General features: G+C 39.5%; 1 protein-coding gene across 2 annotated transcripts in view; it reads right to left on the reverse strand.

Annotated features, from left to right (window-relative positions):
- DOCK4 (dedicator of cytokinesis 4) overlaps window positions 1–27088 on the reverse strand; it is a 470931-nt gene that overhangs the window by 140839 nt on the left and 303004 nt on the right. For both annotated transcript variants that reach the window (XM_070468527.1, XM_070468524.1), the window contains exons 17-22: window positions 10731–10887; window positions 4809–4906; window positions 4618–4701; window positions 4239–4339; window positions 1905–1986; window positions 175–345 (exon numbers count right to left, since the gene is read on the reverse strand). In XM_070468527.1, coding sequence (XP_070324628.1) covers window positions 175–345; window positions 1905–1986; window positions 4239–4339; window positions 4618–4701; window positions 4809–4906; window positions 10731–10887 — 693 coding nt within the window. The remainder of the gene's footprint in view (window positions 1–174; window positions 346–1904; window positions 1987–4238; window positions 4340–4617; window positions 4702–4808; window positions 4907–10730; window positions 10888–27088) is intronic.

A 27088-nucleotide genomic window follows, 5' to 3' on the forward strand; every position in this document is an offset into this window, starting at 1 on the left:
GGTGCTCAGAAGCTGGGGGACTTTTTAAAAGGTTATTCCGAGTCATTTAAGCTACAAATATAACCTGAAGTTATGAAATGCTGAGGGGGAAAATATTCACTTAGGTGGCTATGTAAAAATAAATAAATTGGACTCATTTTTTCCTCTGTTCGGCAGAGATGAAAAAAAAATTACCTGTGATTGGGATAATGCTCCAGATCCTTTGCTTTCTTGTGAAAGAAAAAAACGAACTGACATGAGCAGCTCCTGAATACAGCAGCGAAATTCCTCCTCATTCTGTCCTCCAGTGGCAAGGGAAAACAGCCTTCGAGACTGAACAATATACTTAAAAATATATTCTTGGGCCTTAAAACAAAATTTTTAAAATGTTAGTTTCAAAGAAAATTAAAGGTATTAATTTAACAATGACACAACACAAAACTATAGTACATTAGACTTTTAAATTATTGATTTAAGTACTAAGGCCCTGTGTGATTTTTGAACAGTATTTACTCATTGCAAAAGAGCTGTTTTTCTCTAATGCCTAATGAGAGGAAACAAACGTATAGATAATTTTTAAATTCCATATAATTCTCAAAGAGGTATGAACATTAAATGTTTTTGATCCTCAGATGATTTAATATAATTAACAAAGATATGGTGGTCTGTTTTTCAAAAATAATTCTGCTTTGCTGGGAGGTTCTTTTGCCACTTGCATTTTACCTTCAATCAGCCCCAGATGACAAATTTATAATGAGTAAAATGCTTGTTTTTCAGAATGTACACCTGTTTACTTTTACCTACTGACATTAAATACTATGTACTCAATTACAGAAATCAAAAGGCTGCCAAGGCTGTTACTGGACAAACCTCTTAAGAATCTATTGACAGATGGGAGGGAGGTAAGAGAGGGGTTCAGGATGCAGGGGACACATGCATATCTGTGGCCGATTCATGATGATGTATGGCAAAAACCATCACAATATTGCAAAGTAATTGCCCTCCAATTAAAATCAATTAACTAATTTAAAAAAGAATCTATTGGTAGATTCTTTACAAATTTGTTGCAAGAAAGGTATCAACATCTTCATATATACAGAGCTTGTAGGGCCCAGAGATATGGGCAGTGTTAAACCACAAGACCCTGTAAAACCTCAGGTTTCCTCATTATGATCCCTGCTAAGCCATCCTCCAGGCAAGAATACTGGATTGGGTTGCCATGCCCTCCTCCAGGGGATCTTCCCAACCAAGGGATCGAAGCCAGGTCTCCCACATTGCAGGAAGATTCTTTACCACCTGAGTCACCAGGGAAGCCCATGAATCCTGGAGTGGGTAACCTATCCCTTCTCCAGGGGATCTTCCCAACCAAGGGATCGAAGCCAGGTCTCCCACATTGCAGGTAGATTCTTTGCCATCTGAGCCACCAGGGAAGCCCATGAATCCTGGAGTGGGTAACCTATCCCTTCTCCAGGGGATCTTCCCAATCCAGGAATTGAACCGGGGTCTCCTGCATTGCAGATGGATTCTTTACCAGCAGACCTACCAGGGAAGCCCTTAAAATGTAAGACAAATGGTTCTCAGATGGTCTCTGTCAGGGTGGTCGAAGCAAGAACAGGGAAATTCTAAGCTTAACTGCTCATCTGCAGTCTTGTCTTCTCAATCCTTCCTTCTAGATTTCAAGTGTTCAGAGCCTGGAGGAGAGTAAGGATTTAATGCCAGGGAGGTTCCAGTGGGTGAGTCTGGCAAAGTTCTTTTCAAATCTCATCACCTCTGGAGAAGCCACAAACTGATTAAGATCATTGCACTGGAATGTCAGTGATACATCATCAGCAATTACTGTCTGTGTAGAGGAATCCAATTTGCTTAGGCATCACCACGCAGCAGCACTGTTGGGCTATGACATGCTATCCACAGCGTGTCATTACCTTCAACACCTCTTGGATGTGCTCTTGTCTCTCTGCTTCTGTGATCCGGTCCACATACCATTTGAGTACTTTGATGAGATCTCTAAAATACAGGGGAAATGTGCAGAAGGGAGACTAGGTCTTGTTCTCAATTAGAAGCCAACAAATCAAACACTTATTTTTATCATAAGGAGGTGTCATTTTCCATCAGTTCTCAACGTTTCTGTCAAACTGTTATAATATGATAATTTTACAAAGTCTGCATATCAACATCATTATCCCTCTTTTGAAGCTGAAGAAACAACATTTCCTCCCAGCGAGATTCCTTTCAATCTGGACATATTCCATGAGCCCTGCTGCTTCTGGCCATGCTTCCAATGAGTGAACACAAATATCAGAAGAAAGGACTCCCGCCAGGGGAGTGTCTGAATCTGACTGCCACGGTCAATCTCGGACAACTGCTAATTAGGATTTCCTCCCCAGTGAAATCCTAATTTGGATGAAATATTTAGCAGGAGGCAAAAGGAGGTGTGGGGAAGGATAAAGGTACCACCTCCTCATTTCAAATCACAACCCCATGGACTTAACAAATCAATTCTCTGACCTGTGGGAAGAATGAGGATTACCATCAGAGAATGCCCTGTTAATTTCCAGAAAAGCCAAGTTTTATTTTTTCCAAGTAATTTCTAGAAGTTTTATTGTTTTAAGAAACAAAAATTGAATTAACCTCCACCCCTTAAATTCTCAAGATTGCAGTTACGTGACCTTTAACACCGGCCAATTCTTGGCATCTAGAAAACAGCAAATTTTTAAAATTTTCTCTCTGTCTGAGGAGAATTCATGGTTGTTCCAGTAGGTAGATGCTGATGGGAACACTACTTTTGAGGATGAGTGGTCATGATTCTGGCCCATGAAGATTCCATGGGCCTTATTTGTCTGATTAGAACTGATCAGCTGCATTCCTGGCTAATCTGAAGTTTAGAAATTACACCACTGTTTTCTAGTTTCTAGTGACAGTGTCAGTCAGAATGGTGACCCCTCACACCAGGGCCCAAACTGTTAGGTCATGGGCAAAACTATCCTTGCTCAAACATTTCACCCTTTGAAAAACTCATGTCGGTAGAAGGTCAAGTCTTGCAAACATGACTCCATTCACTTAAACATCAGAGGTGTAAATCTTACCAGGCTATGGAAGCAAACAACCAAAGGAACTGGATGAAATGCTTAGCTGATTACCTACTATCTTTTATACAGCACACAGATGGGGAGAAAGGGCAAAGCCCTGATTCCATGCCCCTTTAACGCACCTCTGGGAATAGATGACTGCGTGCACATGCCCACAGGTGTTTAGTGTATAAGATAAAAGCATTGGCCGCTGCTGTATAACATAGGGAGCTCGGCTCGGTGCTCTGTGATGCCCTAAAGCAGTGCGATGGGGGCGGTGGTGGGAGGCTAGGGAGGAGATGTATGTATACATACAGCTGGTTCATGTTGTTGTGCAGCAGGAACTAACACAACATTGTAAAGCAATTATCCTCTAATTAAAAAAAATTATAAACTAAAAAAAACCTGGCAGAATAGCAATGACAGCAGTGGAACGGGGAGATGGAACTTTGGGGTACATTTCAGGGCTGTATTAAGCAGGCCCATGACCAGGAAGATGTCACCCATAGGACAGAAAGAGGGGAGCCAATCTTCGAGGCTACATGTAGGCAAGTACCAGCTACAGCATGTCATTATTCATTCACTTTTGGTCTTGCTTGCCTTATCTGAGCTGATAAGAAAGGAGCAGCAGTTAAAATGGCAGCTGGTAACAAAGGATAGAGTCTAATAACTGAACTCCTTGCATCCACGGGCCAGCTCTTCATATGATCAGCACAAAGCTTAGTGCCTGGCATGCAGGAGGCACTCAACAAATATTAACAAATGGATGAACAAAGGACTTTAAAATGGTATGATTGCAAAGGCTGTTTTCCCATTATATTTCTTCCTTAAAGACATCTAGAATTACCAAGGAGTGTGATGATTAAATGGGGTTCTTGACTGTCAAAATGAAACAACCAGGTATTTTAGACTAGAGAAGATCAAGTGAAACAGGCAAGAAGAAAACATATTTTAGGTTTCAGGACTAGAACTCAGGAAGTTCTCCCCCCACCTGCTCCTTTTTAATAAAAATAAGTTTCAGCCATCAAAAAAAGGTGTGTGAAAAAGGAAGATACTGTCTCAAGAGACACTTGAGTAGCTGTACTTCATTTCTTCCTACACTCTCTTTTAAATTTTCCTATATAGCTGGTTCTGCTTTAAAAAGTTCAAAAGAAACTGTTTCTAAACCAATTACAAGACAAAGGACCTTACCTGTATGCAAGTGCCCCAGCAAAATGACTCTCGATGTAAGTGTCCATTACAGGTTTAAAATGATGAAATTTGCTATCTTGCAGCAAATTGATTATGTGAACCTAAAACAAAACAAAACAGAGTTTTACAAAACTGAATGCAAACCAAGACTTTTTTGGCAGGGGAGTGGGAAGGTTTCTTCTTTTTCTTTTTTTTAAATTTTTTTGTTTGTTTTTTTGTTGTTGTTCTTTTTCTCTCTCTCTCTCTCTCTCTTTTTTTTTTGATTTGGGAAGGTTTCTTTTCAAGTGAACTCATTCTATTAAGTGCACATTCCTAAAATGGTCTTATGAAAGTCAAGATTTAAAGAGAAAATTAAGGTATAAAGTTAATTTAAACTCACCAATGAATCAAACACTTTAGACCCATATTTTTGGGAATTTTCATCTAAAATTCCAAATAAGGTATCCAGTGTATCTTGCAGAAACTGTTAGATAAAGAAGTAAAAGCATAAATAAAATATCCTCTGTATTTCCCCTCTAAATATTCTTTATCCCACAAATTTCTAAAAGAAGGATAACAGGATGCATTTACCTTTACTATCTCGGAGCCATCAATTTCTTTTAATTTAGAGAGACAGCCTGTGATCTTGTCTGGGTGGGTTCTCCATTTCAAAAGATCAAGCATATCACCTGTCCAAATAGAAAAGGAAGATTACTGCCTTGATAGAGAACAGGTTCTCACAGGAAAGTGTTCTAACTGGTAAACACTGAATTCTTAAATATGCTTCCACCTGGTCACCCAAACTGCAGGCTCCCCCAGACTCCAACTAACCCTCTAAGATGGCATTTATTACAGTGTCTTCTCTTTCTCCCATCCCAGTGCCCTTGACTGACAAACTCTTGCTTATCCTTCAGTTCTCAGGCTACTTGTAATTGCCCAAAGACTGTAAACTCCAAGAGAAAAAAACCACACTGAGTTTGGCCCTAACAGTGCTAGCGCTGGAATGGAGGAGGCACACAGCAGGCAGTTGGTAAGTACTGGTTGAAGAATTTTCTAACTCCTCCAATTAAACTGGGAGACTCTTGAGGGCTAGGATCCCACTTGATTCATTTTTCTGTTCCCAAGACATAGCACTTGGCCAAGCAAACAATTCCCTTTGGCAATGAAGGTCTTCTTGACAATGTGACCCAAACCTGGCAGGACGAGAAGGTTCCTGCAGAATGAAGCCATGCCATGCCATGCCAAGTTGCTTCAATCGGGTCTCTTTGCAACACTATGGACTGCAGTCCACCAGGCTCCTCTGGCCATGGAATTCTCTAGACAAGAATACTGGACTGGGTTGTCATGCCCTCCTCCAGAAGATCTTCTTGACCCAGGGATCGAACCTGTGTCTCCTGCATTGGCAGATGGGTTTTAACCACTGAGACACCATACAGTGATGACAAGTCCAGTCAACTGTCAGACCATCAAATGAGCCCTTGGACCTGAGAGGGCCAGTTCCTGGACTCTGTGATCATCTTCCGCCCTAGACTCTGGGCAAGAGCAGGTCCCAGCTCTTCAATTCCCTTTTCTTTCTGACCTGACAACATGTGAGCCCTGTGTCTAGCAGAGTCTTCAGGGAACCTCTTCACTGGTGAGGGAATAAATCCTTTCCTCCTCCTTCCAGGGCAGAAGCTCCTGCACATGGCACCCATCTTCACTGTTCTCCAAAGGGAACAAGGAGTCAGCGGCATCAGAGGCCAATGACAGCAGTAACAACTGACAAGGCTCATGGAAGCAGCACGTGCCCAGGACTATTCTCCTGGTGCCCAGTGGGGCTGAGACACTAGAGAAGCCACGAGAGAAGCCAGGAGGGGTTTTCTGCTTCAAAGCATTTGTTTCAGGAGAAACTTGAATGGGATTTGCCAAGAGGCAAGAAAGACCAAAAAATACAAACACCAATCACAACAACAAATAATCCAAAAAAATCAAGGAGCAGTTATGATAAGAAAGAAAACATGATGTAATAAATAAAGATCCCTAGGTCAGGAAGATCCTCTGGAGAAGGAAATGGCTACCCACTCCAGTATCCTTGCCTGGAGAATCCTATGGACAGAGGAGCCTGGTGGGCTACAGTCCATAGAGTCACAAAGAGTTGGAAGCAATGGAGCATCTAACACACACAGTGAATAAAGAGAAAAAACATGAGAATCTCAAGAAAAAATAGAAGCAACCTCCACCAAAGCCAATTTCAAGGGAAAAACTTCACAAGGGAACCAAAAGTAGGAAACTTAGCACTAAATAGGAATATTTTTCTGTAACAAATAGGGGGATGAGGAAGAGGAAGATTTACAATTAGAAAAAATGAGGGAATTTTTCAAAAACTGACATTGAAAAAGAAATTTATGATTATTTTATAGCAGAAAACCCTGAAAATGTTGAACATTCATGTCTAACTCAGACGTTCTGGAGGTATGACTGAAACATTTAAAAATATGATCGGATACATTTAGATGAGAGATTCTATAGGGTGAGACCAGCCGACTAAAGAAAGTTCTCCAGGATTCTCCTGGTTTGCTTGCTGCTCCGCTCTGACTTCCCGCATCTGGCTTCAGGATGCCTGCCTCCTTCCCTGGCAGCCCTCTTTTACAATTTGCCCTGCCATTCACTTTCCAATCTCCCTCCCATCCGGGTCTGTCCCCTCCTTCTCTTTCCCTGCCCTTTAGAATGAGGCCTTTGCAGGAGCATTCAATGCGAGGGGTGGACCCTGTGCAGAAGAAGAAGGAGGCTCTATGGGCTGCGAAGTGGCATCAGTAGAGGACCAAGGATAGGACTGTCATCAGCAGAGCCGGATAGCAGATGACAGCGGTACGGGGTGGGGCTGTTCATCTTTCCTGCAAGAAGTCTGAGGAATTGTTAGACTGCTCCCAATGGAGCCAAAAGGAGAACAAAGTGTTATACTCTGTCCATCTGGACACAATTAATCATGTATGCCATGTACTCAGAATCAAGTCAAAATTATCATCTCTTAGGTCTTTATTATAGCCCTTTGAAGATACATCAGCTGCAAATTTGCAGCTAGGATCTATTACTGAAAATGAGAATTTTATACATTCCATTCAACTATCATTTAAGTGTGTACTGACTGTATGCCTGGTCTGCCAAGAGCTATAAAATAGGTGGATGACCTGATCCCTACTTTTTTTTTTTTTAAAAAACCACAGTCTCAGGGAGAGACTGAATAAACCACCTGTTACTGGGGGGAGGGGGGAATATGAAGCAGTCAATATGGGCACAAATGTTAGACTGAATTTAAACATTGTTTTCATTTTTTCTTAACATTTTAAAAAGTTGTTTTTAACAGTCCAAGGAAGCTAACAAACAAGTAAAGTGGTTCCTTTTCTGATCCCCACTTTTAAGATACTTAAAATATTTCCTTGACTTGGCAATCACAGACGTCCAGTCCAGCCAGTGCACTAGCCTCACTATGCTAAGAATGACACTGGAACACACAGAACGTGTGTAGACAGACACACTTTAAAAATCCTGGAATGCAAATCTGCTCTAGGAAACCTGCCCTAGAGACCACATCACTTACTAAATGCCCAATTGTAATGGAAATGGGATTTGTATATTTTCCAAGTCGAGTAAAATGAATACAAAGCAATTTAATTCCAATTTGGAAGTGGATTACTTCTACGCAGAGACATGTGTCTAGCATGTAAATTTCAGAAAAAAAGAACTTCCTTCCTTCCTCTGTCCCATGTCTTTAAACACACTATTCATTTCCTGCCTCATTTTGAGCTGTTCAACATTGACAAGGTTAATCAAACTCACAATGGTAATTAAGCACTTATTAGTTTTCAATAATGCTTTCTATATAGCGAGATGTTTAATTTAATGACTTCGTGAATAGTTTATTTACTTGAAAAATGTTCTCTGCTTTTACAGAGCAGCAGCTTCTAGTTATCAGGATTTGTTTCCCTCTGTCTTATGTTCACAGTTCTGTCTAATAGCCTAAACCCTAGAACTAGAAATAATTAAGCAAGCAGTGCTATGTATTTTCACGGCAGAGAATCTATTGTTAGGTTTATATCTTTGGAAGAATAATAGCCCCCAAAGATGTCCATATTCTAATCCATGGATTTATCTTAACTGACAAAATAGTTCTACAAGTATGATTAAGTTAAAGATCTTTTAAATAGGTTATTATCCTGGGTGATTTGGTGGGAGCACTCTCATCACAGGGGTCCTTAAAAGATGGAAGATGATAAGAGTCAGAGAGATCTGAATATGCTTTGTTGCTGTCTTGGAAGATGTAGAAAGGGGCCTGTAGCCAGGGAATGCAGGTGGTTCCTAGAGCTAGAAAAGGTAAGTAAAGGGATCCCCTCCTAGAGATTTCAAGAGGGAATGCAGCCCTGCTAACACCTTGATTTTAGCCCAGGGAATAAGATTGCAGACTTTCAACCTCCAAAATCATAAGATAACAAATAATTGTTTTAAGCCAATAAGTTTATAGTAATTACTACAGCACTAACTGACAACTAATACCAGCTGAAAATAATCTAATGGAGGCAGAGAGTTAAATATGAACCAGATTCTTTAGAGACACACAACTCATCCATATAGGATGAATGACAATACCACCTAAGGGAGTCAATAACATTGATTTTATTATTTTCACAACCTCTATGAGGTTAGACTCCTCTCACAAAAAAAGGCCTGAGATTTGGTAAATGCTGTATAGTCATTACAGAATTCTGTCAATGAAGGTTTTATAAGTAAGATCATTAACCACTGAATACTGATAGTCTGGCGCAATGACCTAACTTGGCAATAGCTACCTTCAATCAAATTTACTAAAAATAAATTACATAGTTTATTTTTTAAAATATGTCTCCAAAAATACCTCTGGAAGGGGAGAAATGAAACCCAATATAAATGTAAAAAAAATAATTTGCCAAGGTCCTATATAAATACAGTAGCACTGTTTGACAAATTGGGTAGTATCATTAAAAGTGGTCATTATAATAACATCAAAATTTGCTTCTTTTCTCATTCCATGTTCTGAGAAAGTATATGTATTTCTTACTATATGACACAGAAGAAAGTAATAATAACACTTTAAAAAGTTTAAGCAGAGGAGCATATTTTGCCTAACAATACAGAGCCCTGACTTACTATGGTTTGACTTCAGATTTTTGACTTTACATGGGTGCAAAAGTGGTATGAAATCATTTAGAAACTATACTTCAATTTTTGAGTTCTGATCTTTTCCTGGGTTAGCTACATGCAGTACAACAGCCTCCTATGATGCTGAGCATTGAGCCTCAGATCCCAGACAGCCAAGTGATCATGAAGGTAAAGAAGCAATATAGTTATTAATACAACCATTCTGTTTTTCACTCTCAGTACAGTATCCAATAAGTTATGCGAGACATTCAACATTTTATTATAAAATAGGCTCTGTGTTAGATAATTTTGCCCAACTGTAAGCTACTGTAAGTGTTCTGAGCTTGTTTAGTGTAGGCTGGGCTAAGCTGTATGACACAGAAGAAAGAACTTCTTTTCTTAGATGTTTTGTGGTGGTGGTGGTGGTGTGTGCATGCTCAGTCATGTCTGACTCTTTGCGACCCTATGGACTGTAGCCCACCAGATTCCTCTGTCCATGGAATTCTCCAGGCAAGAAGACTGGAGTGAGTTGCCAGTTCCTGCTCCAAGGGATCTTCCTGATTCAGGGATTGAACCTGCATCTCCAGCATTGAAGGCAGATTCTTTGCCATCTGAGCTACCTGGGAAGCCCCATGATGCTTTGTAGGTTAGGTGTACTAAATGCATATTCTACTTATTTTATTCAACTTACCATGGGCTTATCAAAAGAATGTAACCCAATCCTAAAGTCAAGGAAGAGCCATACCTTATTATAAAGTGATTGTCTTTAACAGAATGAAACTAATTTTATTATATGGCATTCAGGATGCTTTCCAGAAGCCTTACATGGCAACCATGAAGAATTCAAAAATATTTAATTTACTTCCTTCATTACAGACAATGCTTTCAGGAAAATTTGCCAAGGAGAAGAGCTTGCTTTATTAATCATAACTTACTAAACAATCATTGACATAAAAAGTAATGCTAGAATAGAAAAGTAATATCCATCTAATTAAACAGAAAACAGCATTTACTCTGAAGCCTGCAATTAGCACGGTTTATGAAGCAAGAGAGATTAAGGTTGTGGTAATCTTTGTCTTTTTTTTTTTTTTTTTAAGCAGCTGGGTTTTTATGGTTTATTTGAGGACTTGTGTACTTGGGTTCCAATACTAGGATAATTCTGTAGTCCTTAAACTATACACATTAAACTGTTCATTGGGTCACAATTTGCATATTATTAGAAACCACAAACAGAAGGATCAACAACAATTTTTCTAGTGCAAAGTTCTTAAATATAAAACTGATGTTTACAGAATATCCTACTAAAATTCACATGAGTACTTAAATACAGGGGCTTTCAAATAAAACAGTATTATACATTACCATTTTGTGTCAGTTTTGTGGAACAGAGAAAAGATGTTATCCAAAAAGACTCCTTTGTGGCCTTTGTGGCTTGATTATTATTCCCAAGGAGAATGCCCTTGGAAAAAGGAAGTTTGAGGTAGCGGGTAGTATCCTGAAGATTTGTGTTTTCTTCACACTGCAAAAAAATGTTTTAAAAAATGGAAGGGGGAGAGGTAAGAGACCTCTTGAGAATTATTAAGCAAAATATCCATTTCTAGTTTTTAAGAACTGGGAAATATTCCAAATATCATTACAAACAGAATTTTGCTTTTAAGTAAAATGCAACAAAAGTGTCTAAGAGGAATAACTCACTTATTTTGGACGCAGACCCATTTGGGTTTGAATTCCATCTCTGTTACTTCCCAGACAAGTAACTGTATCAAGTTATTCAGCCTCTTATGATTTCCATTTTCTATCTCTATGACCTCACTGTGCTCCCATACGAATTAGATTACATGAGGCCTTTACACAAAGCCTGATACATTGGAAGTGCTCAAGAAATCATACTGCAGTGACCATAGCGTTTTTAAAAATCTTTTAACTGGAGGATAATTGCTTTACAATGTTGTGTTGGTTTCTGTCATACAATGCGAATCAACCATAACTATATATATATATATATATATCACTACAACTATATATATATACACACTACTATATATATATATATACACACAACATAACTACACATACACATACTACACATACACACACACACATATCCTCTCCATCTTGAGCCTCTCCCACCCCCCATCCCACAACCATAGCATTTTAAAAAAAGTGCTTAAATTCTTCCCACATCTCCTCTGAGGTAGATATTACTTTGAAAACAGGCAATTAAAGGACTCTATATGTCATGATAACCTAGTAATCCCACTATGTTGAGAAATCCCTACAGAAAATGTCCATCAACAAATGTAAAAGAAATTATAGGTTTTATAAATATAGTTTCATATTCCTAGTGTAATTCTTTCTTTAGTCGAGGGTTGTCGCTAAATGTTAAAATCAGCAGGAAAATTGTTGATGAGCAAATGAACATTCAACGCTGACACACATTTCCCTCCTACTGGCAAGGGGACAAATATAACTGCACATAGGGGGATTGGCCTGTCGGCCCTCTGATGCAGGGCAACGCAAAATAACACATCATCCTCGCAATGAATTCCTCCCAAAGCTGTGGAGCCTAAACGGATGACACCGACAGATTCACCTTCTACTTCATGGAAAATACAAAGGACAGAGCAACATGCTGAATGCCATGGGGAAGCAACCAGACAAACCCAGAAGGTGGCACTTTCTATAGGCGCCTGTCTTTGACTCTTCAAGTCAAGTTTTGTGGGGGGTAAAAAAAAGGATTACTCTAGATTAAATAAGAGCCAGATACAATATAATGGCCCTGGATTTGGACAAACTTGCTGAAAAGGATTTTCTTTTGGAATTTATACATTGATTAAGTTCTAGATGAGATAAAAAACATTAATGATTGGAAAAGTCATTAACTGGCAAAAGTAAATTTAAAAAAATAATAAGGTCCTATTGTATAGCACAGGAAATTATATTCAATATCTTGCAATAAACCATAATGGAAAAGAATATTAAAAAAAGCATGTCTATTACATGTGTATCACTGAGTTACTTTGTTGTATAGCAGATATTGGCACAACATTGTAAATAAACTATACTTCAATAAAAAAATTTAAAAAATATATAATAAAGCAACTGAGATAATCCTTCAGTACATGAATAGATAAATGTGGTACATCTAGAAACCAGAATATCATTTCAGTGCTAAAAATAAATGAGCTACCAAGCCATGAAAAGACATGGAGGAAATAATGCATATCAAAAAGTGAAAGAAGCCAATCTGAAAAGTCTACAAACTCCATGATTCCAACTACGTAATATTCTAGAAAGTGCAGAACTATGAAGACAGTTAAACAATGAGCGGTTTCCAGGGGTTGGGAGTAGGAGAAAGGATGAACAGACAGACCACAGAAGATTCTTCCAGGGCAGTATGATATTATGATGATGGATACATGGTCACTATACATTTGTTGAAATCCACAGAATACACAAAAACAAGAGTGAAAGCTAGGGTTTCCCTGGTGGCTCAGCGGTAAGAATCCACCTGCCAAAGCAGGAGACATGGGTCCGATCCCTGATCTGGGAAGACCCCTCATGTTGTGCAGCAATTAAGCCTGTGTGCCACAACAACTGAGCCTGTGATCCAGAGCCCAGGAGCCACAACCACGGAGCCCACGTGCCTCAGCGACTGCAGCCTGTGAGCCCTAGAGCCGGTGCTCGCAAGAGAGGCCACCACAATGAGAAGCCTCCGCACCACAACTAGAGAGAGTCCCTCACTCTCTGTGCGCAGAGAAAAGCCCACACAGCAACAGAGACCCAGCACGGCCAAAAGTCAAGAAAAATAAACTTATATATAAAAAAGCATGAACCCTGGTAAACTGTGGGCTTTGGGTAATGATGATGTGTCAATGCAGATTCAACCCTGGTTAAAATGAATACGCACCATTCTAGTGAATGATGCTGACAATGGAGGAAGCTACACACATGCCGGGCCAGAGGGTGGAAGGGAAGTCTCTATCCTTTACTCTCAACTTTACCGTATACTAAGCTACTCTTTTAAAAGTCTGCTACAATAAATGACATCATTTGGGTAAAAAAAAAAGTTCATACAGAAAAAACTCCAGAAAGATATACCCTAACGGGTGAATAGTTAACATCATCTGAGCAATCAGAATATGGTATTTTTATTTTGTTTATCTATATACTGTTTCTGTAATGAAGGTGACTTTAAATTAAAATTTTGAGAAAAATATATTGTAACAGATATAGAATCGGTATTCAGTTCAGTCGCTCAGTCGTGTCTGACTCTTTGCAACCCCATGAATCGCAGCATGCCAGGCCTCCCTGCCCATCACCAACTCCCGGAGTTTACTCAAACTTATGTCCATCGAGTCGGTGATGCCATCCAGCCATCTCATCCTCTGTCGTCCCCTTCTCCTCCTGCCCCCAATCCCTTCCAGCAACAGGGCCTTTTCCAATGAGCCAACTCTTCACGTGAGGTGGCCAAAGTATTGGAGTTTCAGCTTCAGCATCAGTCCTTCCAATGAACACCCAGGACTGATTTCCTTTAGGATGGACTGGTTGGATCTCCTTGCAGTCCAAGGGACTCTCAAGAGTCTTCTCCAACACCACAGTTCAAAAGCATCAATTTTTCGGCATTCAGCTTTCTTCACAGTCCAACTCTCACATCCATACATGACTACTGGAAATCGGTATAGCTTAACTTATTTTGAGTATAAATTTAGGAACTTCATTATTTTTTAATGTATATATTTATTTTAAAGGCTAGTGTTTTGGGAAATTAAGGTAGGAAATTAAGCACAGAACCCCTTGGGTATTCTAGGCTAATCTGTGTGATTTACAAAAAATTTTTAATACTAAATCTTTAAGAAAGACACCTCTAATAAGCTTAGAGAAACAAAATCAGAATATTACAAGATGTTCTTCCTGGCACACCTGCCCAGTAATAGGAGGACCAATAAACACAAGAAACAGTCTCCATAACTCTCTTCTCACGTTATGGCTCCAAATGCCTTCTTTTATTACTGTACGATATTTCACTTAGAAGAATGCCTATATAGTTTAGAAATAATTATAACGTGAACACTTCAGATGCTTTCCTGAATAAAAGTGCTTAGCAAAGTAAAGTTTTGGAACCTGGGGTCACCATCCCCCTCTCCTCAGTCTTGTTCTGGTATCAAGGCTTGGAGCACAGCATCCTACACTGGCCCTATTTTTTTCTGCCTGGATCTTGTCTGTAGGGTCAATAACATGCTCTGCTCCCATCCCCAGCATGACCCGTGCTCTGTATGTTGAACCACTCCTTCCTACTGAAACTGAAGCTTCATACAAACCCAGTCCAGACACCATCCAGCTATTTCCAGGTTTCTTCCCCAGAAGAAACTTCCAGAAGCTGAAGCGTGCCCTGGTCTGGTATGCTCTATCTGTGTACAGAAATCCTAAAGCCATAGATTGCTTTCTTATCCTCATCTCTACAAATGACTACCTGGTTCTTGAAGACTTCTGGAAGCCTCTTAGAATGCCTACTTGCTGAACTCATGCAGCTCAACCGGCAGTCAAGGATCAACCACTTCTGTGATTGAAGATGCGATGGCCATGTTCTACCCATAGCGGGCACTGTGGATAGACACCTTGGCTGCCTTTACAGGGGGCAGTCACTGTGGCCAGGTGAGCGCCATCTATTATAGTTCACTGCACTTCTCCCCCAGGCTGGGGGCAAGACCTCAGCATCAGAGTCTCTCTCATTACAAGCTGTGACATCTTGAATACCTTCTTACAGCTGAACTCTATCACCCTGACTCAACACAAAATACAGTAACTAATACAAACATTACTCTGGACACAGAAGTTATTTTAAGACCTTCCTTCCACAAATAATATCAGTGTGTGTTATGTGTATGTTGGTGCTGGTGTGGGGAGGACGTGGGGAGGATGGGTAGGAATTCTACCTATTAATTTAATAAAGAAAAGTACATAATAACTCTTTGGTCTCTGTGAACCCTTTGCTATAATATTTACTGTATTATAATATTTGCTAATACTAGGTGTTCAAAATTGATTTTTTTTTCTTTGTCAACAGGAGTCAAAATCATATGTTAGGTATGGGGTTAGAGTTTAAATCTATTTCCAAAGAACTTAAGTGGCCTTCAGGGAAAATCTCACAGCCTGGCTTTTCTTGTCCTCTGAGGTTTTCAGCATGCATCCTCAACACATCACACAGCACTAGAGATTTTAAAGGCAATCCAGGCAACCATCATTCTGTTGTTGTTCAGTTGCTAAGTCACATGCTAAGCTGTGTCTGACTCTTTGCGACACCATGGTCTGCATTTACATTTATTTACATGCCTTTGCCATCATTTACAAAGGCTTACTAAATGTCAGACTAAGCACTCTGCATGAGTTTTTTTACTCTGATAATAATCCTATGAGGCAGGACATCATAACCTGAGGGGCTTATGTGATTTGCTCAATATTACAATGTTAGTAAGAGTCAGAGCCAGGATGTGAACCAAAGTTCATGCTCACAACTACTATACAAAATAGCAGTCATGACTACAGTGACTTTCCCACTGTTGTCTTAACCAGGTTTTGACTTTTGCTGTAACAAATTTTAAAATTAATTAACAGATAACATATTGAATGGTAGGTATGGTTAAGGAAGATCACCCTCAAGATTTCATTTTTCACACACACAAAGTATGTTTGTGGGAAACACCCTGGGAGAGAGCTTAGAGTGGTCTTTGGAGCTGAAATAGTTTCATGTCTAAGAAGCCTGTGAGTCCTACAGTGAAACGGCTGATCTGTGTTCTGAAACCACCCAGGGAGTAAAAGAGATCACGTGATCTGGATGCGGTTGGCGGGGAGAAGCACACAGGAGCAGAGAAGGCATGTCACGGGAGCCGAGGAACACAACAGATGAGTCAGAGATCATTTGTTCATTCACTGGATGAAACAGAATTTACAGAAAAGAAATGAGACTGAAGAGCAGTGAAGGCCAGAAACAGGTTCCGAAGACAGGCCTGTAGGGCACAGCAGATGCTGCAAAGGGTTAAGCCAAAAAGGTTGCCCAGAGTCTTCAGAGGAAATGCTCAGCTTACCAGCAGAAGCCAGGGAGTGAGAAAGAGTCAGCTGTGAATTTCTCCAGCATTCTTCTGCCAGGTGGGAGAAGAGTCTGGACTGAGAGGAGGAGTCTGAACAAGGGTATGGATGGGAGAGAATAAATGGGTAGGAGCAGTCTTCCCCCAGGTGAAGGGCTAAAAGTCAAGGAAGTCACAGAAATGAAGCTGGTAAAGTACAGCACGGAAATATCAGTGCAAAAGAGTTGTGGCTAGATGTCTGAATGCCTGTGAATCTGAACAGTAAAAAACTGCAGCTGTGCACAAAGCTACATCACTGTGTTTTTTTGATGGATGGTTTTGTCACCACAGTAAAACGCAGTTACATCCCTAAACTGATAAGTAGTTAAATACAGACCACTTGCATTCTGGGGAACACCTGTAATGCAACTATTTTTGTTTTAGCATAGGGATGATTTTTTTCATCAAATCCAGTGTGGGCATGGAACAAGGCAACATGGATATTAGAATAAGAAGAAATATCCTCCCCTCCTCCTGCAGCAGACACAAGCAAAAGTCTTGCTGGTATTACGTTAGATGGGGGAGACAGACAGAGAGATGTGGGAACAATCAACTGAGCCATTCTTTCTAGGAGAGACAAGGCCACACGACTACAACCCCCTGAGGTTGCTCCTGGATTATGGGAACAGAACAATGTCACTGTCACAGAAAAGGACAATTCTCTGTGTTTACTTTGATAGGGTGGGATCTGTGCAAGTCATTTTAAAATGGCATGAAGTTAATTTATTACAAATTAGAGAAGAGGGAGATGAAATGCAGCCTGCTGCTTTACTCAAGACTGAAATCAGATCTAACAGGAAGGATGGACTCCCTAGATTATTAAAGAAGAGTTAAAACAAAGGCTCTGTGGCAGCAGTAGTAGCCTCTGTCTTCTTTGAGATGATATAGCCTGGCTCACAATCTATTTCTTTGCCCAGAATTAAAATCAGTTGGTGGAGCAATGAATTGTGCATCACACCCCAGGCCACTATTTGTCCACTGTCTTGAGCACAAGAAAGAGATGTAGTGGTCAGTCACAGACAGTCATCCAGAAAAGGGATAGGTGCAAAAATGCAAGCTATATAATTGAGAGAAATAAACAAGAAGTTTCTTCAGATATTAACTGGTACAGAGATATATTATATTAATCAAATTATATATATTGATTATATTAATCAAAATTATTAATATTATATTATTTGAATTATATTAATCAAATATCATAGTATATTAATCAAATTAAGGGGCCCGTAAGTTTCAGGATGTAGAGAATTAAATTAAAAACTATAGTAAGTTAGACAATCCATTTGAAACTACTGCCAGTTAATTGAACCAGATTTATCAATAGCTGTGGCAGAAAAACACCTTCTTTTAGGGATCCTTTCAACATGATTCGTCATTTTTAATGTCAGTATTAAACATGTATTAAAATTCTACTATTTGACAGTCTTTTAATTCAGTATAAAGAATGTAACAAGGAAATAAAAATAGTCTTTGTATATGAGGGCATTACATGTCTGACCTCTGCACTCATTTGTTAAGACTGATGACAAAGCAGCAATAAAGACCCCTGGATTTTAGCTCTGCCAGGGAAGTAGAGAAAAATCTGTGGGGAAAACGGCTATTTGGCTTCAGTCATAAAGAGTAAGAGGCTTTCCAGGCAAGAGAGAGAAAGACATGTTATATAGAAGAAATAAAACATAAAAAGACACTGGGGGAGAAAAACACATATATGAGATGATGAAAATATGGCAACTAAATGCAATGTGGGTTCTAGACTGGATCCTAGAAGAGAAAGATAAAAGTACTGGAAAAATGTGTAACATCCAAATAAGTTTTGTGTTAACAGTGTTGTACCAAGGTTAATTTAGTTTCAATAAATGTTCTGTGGTTATGTAAGATGCTAACATAAGGAGAAGTTGGGTGAAGGGTATTTGGGAATTTTCTGTACTATTTTTGCAGCTAAGTCTAAAATAACTGAAAAAACAACTGTTTTAAACAAGTACAGGTGTAGTCAGACAACTATATGTAGTTGAGTGTCGCCTAAATGATGTGATTTTTTTCAGGACCAAAAAAGCCTTGGGACTACTCTGAACTTCGTAAAGAAGGAAAACTCAGGCTGATTCTGATATCTGTCTCTGGTTTAAATTCCTTAAAGAACCACCAAGGAAGAGGCAGTGACTGGTCATGAAGCCAAGTGTTTAGATGGTGAGGTAAAGTGTGAGCAGTCAAGAAAAACTGAACGTTTCAATTCACCACAGGAGACGATGGAGATGGAATAAAAAAATTCAGTTTTGGACAAGCTGAGTTAAGAGGTGTCTCTGGCGGACCCCACTGAAGATGCTCAGTAGGCTGGTAAAAGTCCTGAACTACAAACCCAGATCTGGACATCATCAGCAAAGACATAGCAAATTAACCCTAAGAAGTGGGTGAGATGGTTCCAGAGTGTAGAAGACAGACAGGGTCTAAAGATTAAATCCATGATAACACCAAGATTTAAGATGCAGGTAAGATGCACAGTAGTATATACAGGAAGGATAAACAACAAAGTCCTACTGTATAGCAAAGGGAACAATATTCAACATACTGTGATAAGCCATAACATAAAAGAATATGAAAAAGAATATATATGTGTATCGCTGAGTCATTTTGCAGTACAGCAGTAATTAACACAATGTTTCAAAGTTAACTATGCTTCAGTAGGGGATTCCCAGGTGGCACTAGTGCTAAGAATCCATCTGCCAATGCAGGAGACAAGAGACAAAGGTTCAATCCCTGAGACACAACAGACACAGGTTCGATCCCTGGGGTGGCAAGATCTTCTGCAGCAGGGAATGGCAATCCACTGCAGTATTCTTGCATGGAAAATTTCATGCAAAAAGCCTGGCAGGCTACAGTTATGGGGCCACAAAGAGTTGGACATGACTGAGTGAGTGAGCACATGCAACAAAAAACATACTTTACTAAAAAAACTTTTTAAAATACAGATAAGATAGAAGAGTACTCAAAGGAGTAGAAGGATCAGACTCAGGAGAACACTGTCAGACCATGAAATTTGGGATTTTCAAAAAGGGTAATCAATAGTATTACATGTTATAAGGAAATCAAGTAAGGGAAGATTTAGGAAGTGTCTAGAAGGTGGGCCACAGCATAGGTGCTAGTGACCTTGAGGGGAAAACTTCATTTGAGCTTCGAGGACAGAGAGTAGCCCAAGGGACAGATGGGATGGAGGGAAGTAGAGACAGTGAGTGAAGACCAGCCTTTCCTGCAGGTGACTGAGATGGGATAGGAAGAGACAGTGTGGTAGCTATTACAATGTAGTTTGTCCTTAAAGAAAAAGGGCTAGTAGAAGGAAAGAAATTATAAAAATTAAGGCAGAAATAAATGCAAAAGAAACAAAAGAGACCATAGCAAAAATCAACAAAGCTAAAAGTTGGTTCTTTGAGAAGATAAATAAAATTGACAAACCATTAGCCAGACTCATCAAGAAACAAAGGGAGAAGAATCAAATCAACAAAATTAGAAGTGAAAATGGAGAAATCACAACAGACAACACAGAAATACAAAGGATCATAAGAGACTATTATCAGCAACTATATGCCAATAAAATGGACAACTTGGAAGAAATGACAAATTCTTAGAAAAGTATAACTTTCCAAAACTGAACGAGGAGGAAATAGAAAATCTTAACAGACCCATTACAAGCAAGGAAATCGAAAGTGTAATCAGAAATCTTCCAGCAAACAAAAGCCCAGGACCAGATGGCTTCACAGCTGAATTCTACCAAAAATGTAGAGAAGAGCTAACACCTATCCTACTCAAACTCTTCCAGAAAATTTCAGAGGAAGGTAAACTTCCAAACTCATTCTATAAGGCCACCATCACCCTAATACCAAAACCAGACAAAGATGCCACAAAAAAAGAAAACTACAGGCCAATATCACTGATGAACATAGATGCAAAAATCCTCAACAAAATTCTAGCAAACAGAATCCAACAACATATTAAAAAGATCATACATCATGATCAAGTGGGCTTTATCCCAGGGATGCAAGGATTCTTTAATATCTGCAAATCAATCAATGTAATACACCACATTAACAAATTGAAAGATAAAAACTATATGATTATCTCAATAGATGCAGAGAAAGCCTTTGACAAAATTCAAAACCCATTTATGATAAAAACCCTCCAGAAAGAAGGAATAGAAAGAACATACCTCAACATAGTAAAAGCTATGTATGACAGACCCACAGCAAACATTATCCTCAATGGTGAAAAATTGAAAGCATTTCCCCTAAAGTCAGGAACAAGACAAGGGTGCCCACTCTCACCACTACTATTCAACATAGTTTTGGAAGTTTCAGCCACAGCAATCCGAGAAGAAAAAGAAATAAAAGGAATCCAGATAGGAGAAGAAGAAATAAAACTCTCACTGTTTGTAGATGGCATAATCCTCTACAAAGAAAACCTTAAAGACTCTACCAGAAAATTACTAGAGCTAATCAATGAATATAGTAAATTTGCAGGATAAAAAATTAACACACAGAAGTCCCTTGCATTCCTATACACTAACAATGAGAAAACAGAAAGAGAAATTAAGGAAACAATCCCATTCACCATTGCAACAAAAGATTAAAATACTTAGGAATAAATCTACCTAAAGAAACAAAAAATCTATATATAGAAAACTATAAAACACTGATGAAAAAAATCAAAGAGGACACAAATAGATGGAGAAATAGACCATGTTCATGGATTGGAAGAATCAATATAGTGAAAATGAGCATACTACTTAAAGCAATCTATAGATTCAATGCAATCCCTATCAAGCTACCAATGGTATTTTTCACAGAACTAGAACAAATAAATTCACAATTTGTATGGAAATACAAAAAATCTTGAATAGCCAAAAGAATCTTGAGAAAGAAGAATGGGCCTGGAGGAATCAACTTGCCTGACTTCAGGCTAGCCTACAAAGCTGCTGTCATCAAGACAGTATGGTACTGGCAAAAAGACAGAAATATAGATCAATGGAACAAAATAGAAAGCCCAGAAATAATTCCACGTACCTATGGACATCTTATCTTTGACAAAGGAGGCAAGAATATACAATGGAAAAAAGATAATCTCTTTTAACAAGTGTGCGGGGAAAACTGGTCAACCACTTGAAAAAGAATGAAACTAGAACACTTTCTAACACCATACACAAAAATAAACTCAAAATGGATTAAAGATCGAAACATAAGACCAGAAACTATAAAACTCCTAGAGGAAAACATAGGCAAAACACTCTCCGACCTAAATCACAGCAGGATCCTCTATGACCCACCTCCCAGAGTAATGGAAATAAAAGCAAAAATAAACAAATGGGACCTAATTAAACTTAAAAGCTTTTGCACAATGAAGGAAACTATAAGTAAGGTGAAAAGACAGCCTTCAGAATGGGAGAAAATAATAGCAAATGAAGCAACTGACAAAGAATTAATTTCAAAAATATACAAGCAACTCCTGCAGCTCAATTCCAGAAAAGTAAATGACCCAATCAAAAAATGGGCCAAAGAACTAAACAGACATTTCTCCAAAGAAGACATACAGATGGCTAACAAACACATGAAAAGATCCTCAACATCACTCATTATCAGAGAAATGCAAATCAAAACCACAAAGAGGTACCATCTCACACCGGTCAGAATGGCTGCTATCCAAAAGTCTACAAACAATAAACGCTGGAGAGGGTGTGGAGAAAAGGGAACCCTCTTACACTGTTGGTGGGAATGAAACTAGGACAGCCACTATGGAGAACAGTGTGGAGAGTCCTTAAAAAACTGGAAATAGAACGCCATATGACCCAGTAATCCCACTGCTGGGCATATACACCAAGGAAACCAGAATTGAAACAGACATGTGGACCACAATGTTCATCACAACACTGTTTATAATAGCTGGGACATGGAAGCAACCTAGATGTCCATCAACAGATGAATGGATAAGAAAGCTGTGGTACATATATACAATGCAATATTACTCAGCCATTAAAAAGAATTCATTTGAATCAGTTCTAATGAGATGGATGAAACTGGAGACTATTATGCAGAGTGAAGTAAGTCAGAATGAAAAACACCAATACAGTATACTAACGCATATATATGGAATTTAGAAAGATGGTAACGATTACCATATATGTGAGACAGCAAAAGAGACACAGATGTATAGCACAGTCTTTTGGACTCTGTGGGAGAAGGTGAGGGTGGGATGATTTGAGAGAATAGCATTGAAACATGTATATTATCATATGTGAAACAGATCACCAGTCCAGGTTCGATGCATGAGACAAGGTGCTCAGGCCTGGTACACTGGGATGACCCTGAGGGATGGGATGGGGAGGGAAGTGGGAAGGGGGTTCAGGATGGGGAACACATGTACACCCATGGCTGATCATGTCAATGTATGGCAAAAACCAGTACAATATTGTAAAGTAATTAGCCTCCAATTAAAATAAATGATTTTTTTTTAAAGAAAAAGAAAAAGGCTTGAGAGTGTTAAAAATCTGAGAACCCTGCCAGAAGAGAGGAAACAAGAGGGGATGCTAAGAGGAGCAAGGTCCCAGGGGAGCTAGGAGAGGAGGAAGATCCTGAGAGAAGCAGGTAGAAGCATCAGCCTTGAAGGGAAGGAGTCTTGTCCCACCCCCTGAGACAGGAAGCAGGAAGGAAACGAAGGAGGCAGATAAGTGTGCAGGTGACAATGGAGAGAACACATGAAGTTAAGGAAGTTCCTGTCTGATGGCTTCTGTTTTCTCTGTTAAGGACAGGAGAAGTGGTGAGGCAGGCAGAGTGGTAAAGTCTTGTCAGTAGTTCTTACAAGGACTAAGAAGGGAACTATGGACAGAGGTTTGCAACACCATACAGGAGTTGGTGACCAAACCATCACCAAGGAAAAGAAATGCAAGAAGACAAAGTGGTTGTCTAAGGAAGCTTTACAAATAGCTAAGGAAAAAAGAGAAGCAAAAGTCCAGGGACAGAGGGAAAGATATACCCAAATGAATGCAGAGTTCCAGAGAATAGCAAGGAGAGATAAGAAAGATGTCTTAAATGAACAATGCAAAGAAATAGAGGAAAACAATAGAATGGAAAAGACTAGAGATCTCTTCAAGAAAATTGGAGACAACAAGGGAACATGTCATGCAAGGATGAGCATGATAAAGGACAGAAACGGCAAGGACCTAACAGAAGCAGAAGAGATTAAGAAGAGGTGGCAAGAATACACAGAACTATATAAAAAAATCTTAATGACCCAGATAATTTCAATGGTATGGTCACTCACCTAGAGCCAGACATCCTGGAGTGTGAAGTCAAGTAGGCCTTAGGAAGCATTATTCTGAACAAGTTAGTGGAGGTGATGGAATTCCAGCTGAGCAATGTCATATCCTAAAAGATGATGCTGTTAAAGTGTTGCACTCAATATACCAGCAAATTTGGAAAACCCAGCAGTGGCCACAGGACTGGAAAAGGTCAGTTTTCATTCCAGTTCCAAAGAAGGGCAGTGCCCAAGAATGTTCAAACTACTGTACAACTGCACTCATTTCACATACTAGCAAGGTAATGCTCAAAATCCTTCAAGCTAGGCTTCAACAGTATGTGAACTGAGAACTTCCAGGTATGCAAGCTGGATTTAGAAAAGGCAGAGGAAGCAGAGATCAAATTGCCAACATTAGTTGGATCACAGTAAAAGCAACGTAATTCCAGAAAAACATCTACTTCTGCTTCACTGACTATGCTAAAGCCTTTGACTGTGTGGATCACAACAAACTGCAGAAAATTCGTAAAGAGATGGGAATACCAGACCACCTTACCTGTCTCCTGAGAAATCTGTATGCAGGTCAAGACACAACAGTTAGAACTGGATGTGAAACAACAGACTGGTTCAAAACTGGGAAAGAAGTACATTGAGGTGGTATATTGTCACTCTGCTTATTTAACGTGCAGAGTATATTATACGAAATGCCAGGCTAGATAAATCATAAGGTGCAATCAAGATTGCTGGGAGAAATATCAACAACCTCAGATATGCAGATGATATCACTCCATTGGCAGAAAATGAAGAGGAACTAAAGATCCTGTCGATGAAGGTAAAGCAGGAGAGTGAGAAAGCTGGCTTGAAACTCAACATTCAAAAAACTAAGATTATGGCATCTGGCCCCATCACTTCATGGCAAACAAAAAGGGAAAAAGTGGAAGCAGTGACAGATTTGGTTTTCTTGGGCTCCAAATCACTGCAGACAGTGACTGCAGCCATGAAATTAAAAGACACTTGCTCCTTGAAAGGAAAGCTATGACAAACTTAGAGAGCATATTTAAAAAGCACAGACATCTCTTTGCTGACATAAAGAGTTGGACTATAAAGAAGGCCTAGTGCTGAAGAATTGATGACTTCAAAATGTGGATTGGAGCTGACTCTTGAGAGTCCCTTAGACAGCAAGGATATCAAACCAATCAATCCTAAAGGAAATCAACCCTGAATAATCACTGGAAGGACTGTTGCTAAAGCTGAAGTTCTATTACTTTGGCCACCTGATGCGAAGAGGCAACTTATTGGAAAATGCCCTGATGCTGGGAAAAGACTGAATGCAAAAGAAGAGGGCGACAGAGGATGAAGTGGTTAGACAGCATCATGGACTCCGTGGAATTTGAGCAAACTCTGGCAGACAGTGGAGGACAGAGGAGCCTGGTGTGCTTAATCTATGTGGTCACAAAGATTTGGACATGATTTAGTGACTGAACAACAAAGAAGACAGTAACCAGGACAGGTAGAAAGTTGCCATGTTGTATGGAATAAGCCTTACAGAGAGAGGGCATGGAAAGTCTTTACAAAAGGATGGAGAATGGTATCTTTACATGCACTGAGGCATTTAAAGAGATCGAGCGTCAGGACACTGAACACGGGGCTTCAGAAAAGGAGATTTCTCTACTCCAGAGGCCACACAGGAAGCTCTCTCAGTAGAGAGCCAGAGTTCAGCAGAGGCAGAGATTTAAAAAGATTGTGTAGTGGTATTAATTACTGAGAATGAAAGCACTTTCTGCCCGTCACATTAGTAGCCTTCGGGGCTGAGACCAAGCCCAGTTATTAAGTCACCTTAGCTTTATCTCCTTTCTTTTTCTTTGCTTGATTTAGCTCGTGTTGGACTGTGGAGTCACTCAGTCATGTCCGACTCTTTGCCACTCCACGGACTGGAGCCAGCCAGGCTTCTCTGTCCATAGAATTCTCCAGGCAAGGATACTGCAGTGGGTTGCCATTCCCTTCTCCAGAGGAACTTTCCAACCCAGAGACTGAACCCTGGTCTCCTGCATCGCAGGCAGATTATTTACCGTTTGAGCTACAGGGAAGTCTGGTTTGGCTTACTTTTATGCTAAATTTACCAGGCTACTTACATTTTAACTTAATTTTGCAGGTGTATGCTACTTAATTTCTCTCACAGTCTGTAACAAAACAAGGATTATGTGACCAATGCGCCTATGCCCAAGCCCAGGGTGGACAGATATGTGTTGTGCTTGTCTAAGATCTATTGTTCATGATTATAGGGGTGTCCTTGTGGGGTTCCCTTGTGACTCAGCTGGTAAAGAATCTGCCTGCAATGCAGGAGACCTGGGTTCAATCCCTGGGTTGGGAAGATCCCTTGGAGAGGGGAAAAGCTAAGCACTCCAGTATTCTAGCCTGGAGAATTCCATGGACTATGTAGTCCAGGGGGTCGCAAAGAGTCAGACACAATTGAGTGACTTTCACTTACAGGGGTGTCTCTTTCAGAATCGCTAGAGAAGTATGTAGAGTTTTCTGCACAGCAAGATGGGTGGCAAACCTATCAGTCTATTAAATTTTTCAGACTCCTGTCATTTTTTGATTTTACTTATAAATACAAACATCATATAGGAAAGGATAAGTGGAAAGCAACTCAATCTGAGAAATTCACCTCAAAGATGGTAACTAGTGCAGAGGGGCTGTGCTGGACTTCTGTGGACCAGGTAGGGAACTAGAGTATAGCATAAGAAACTGAAACATTGCAGGGAAAAAATGAGACACAAAGCATTAATGAACAAACTTCTAGGGAGCAAAAGTGAAATGAATTCATCAAAGACTCTTTCAATCTAGGCCATATATTAAACTAATCCCTTTCCAACCAGGAAACACGATCATCCTCTATTTAGCTGATTTCTTATCTGACCCTTCTCTTGCTCAGAAACAATAAATCCTGCCCTAAGGAATCAGATTCTCTACTAAGCAAATCCCCAGGCTGGCTGAGTTGGGTCACTTGAGTCACAGTGGTGTTAATCAACATAATGAATTTGCAAAACCCCAATTTCTTTAAAAGTAGACTGTATTATTATTTGTTTATCTATACACACAAACTAGACCCGAGAGTATTTTGGCATGTACTTCAAAGAAATAAAAATCCTTCACTAGAATAGGTCAGAATGAAGACTTGAGTGCACAGTTATTAACTTCCTATCCTTCTTTTTTGAACCTTCATATTATTATCTTTAACAGACTTGACCTTTGGAAAATGAATTTTCTTAAGCCTATTATTTCAATCTCTTTTTTTAATTTTGCTTTCCAACAGGTAGT

The sequence above is a fragment of the Odocoileus virginianus genome, chromosome 1 (genome assembly GCF_023699985.2).
Source record: "Odocoileus virginianus isolate 20LAN1187 ecotype Illinois chromosome 1, Ovbor_1.2, whole genome shotgun sequence".
Classification (NCBI taxonomy): Eukaryota; Metazoa; Chordata; class Mammalia; order Artiodactyla; family Cervidae; genus Odocoileus; species Odocoileus virginianus.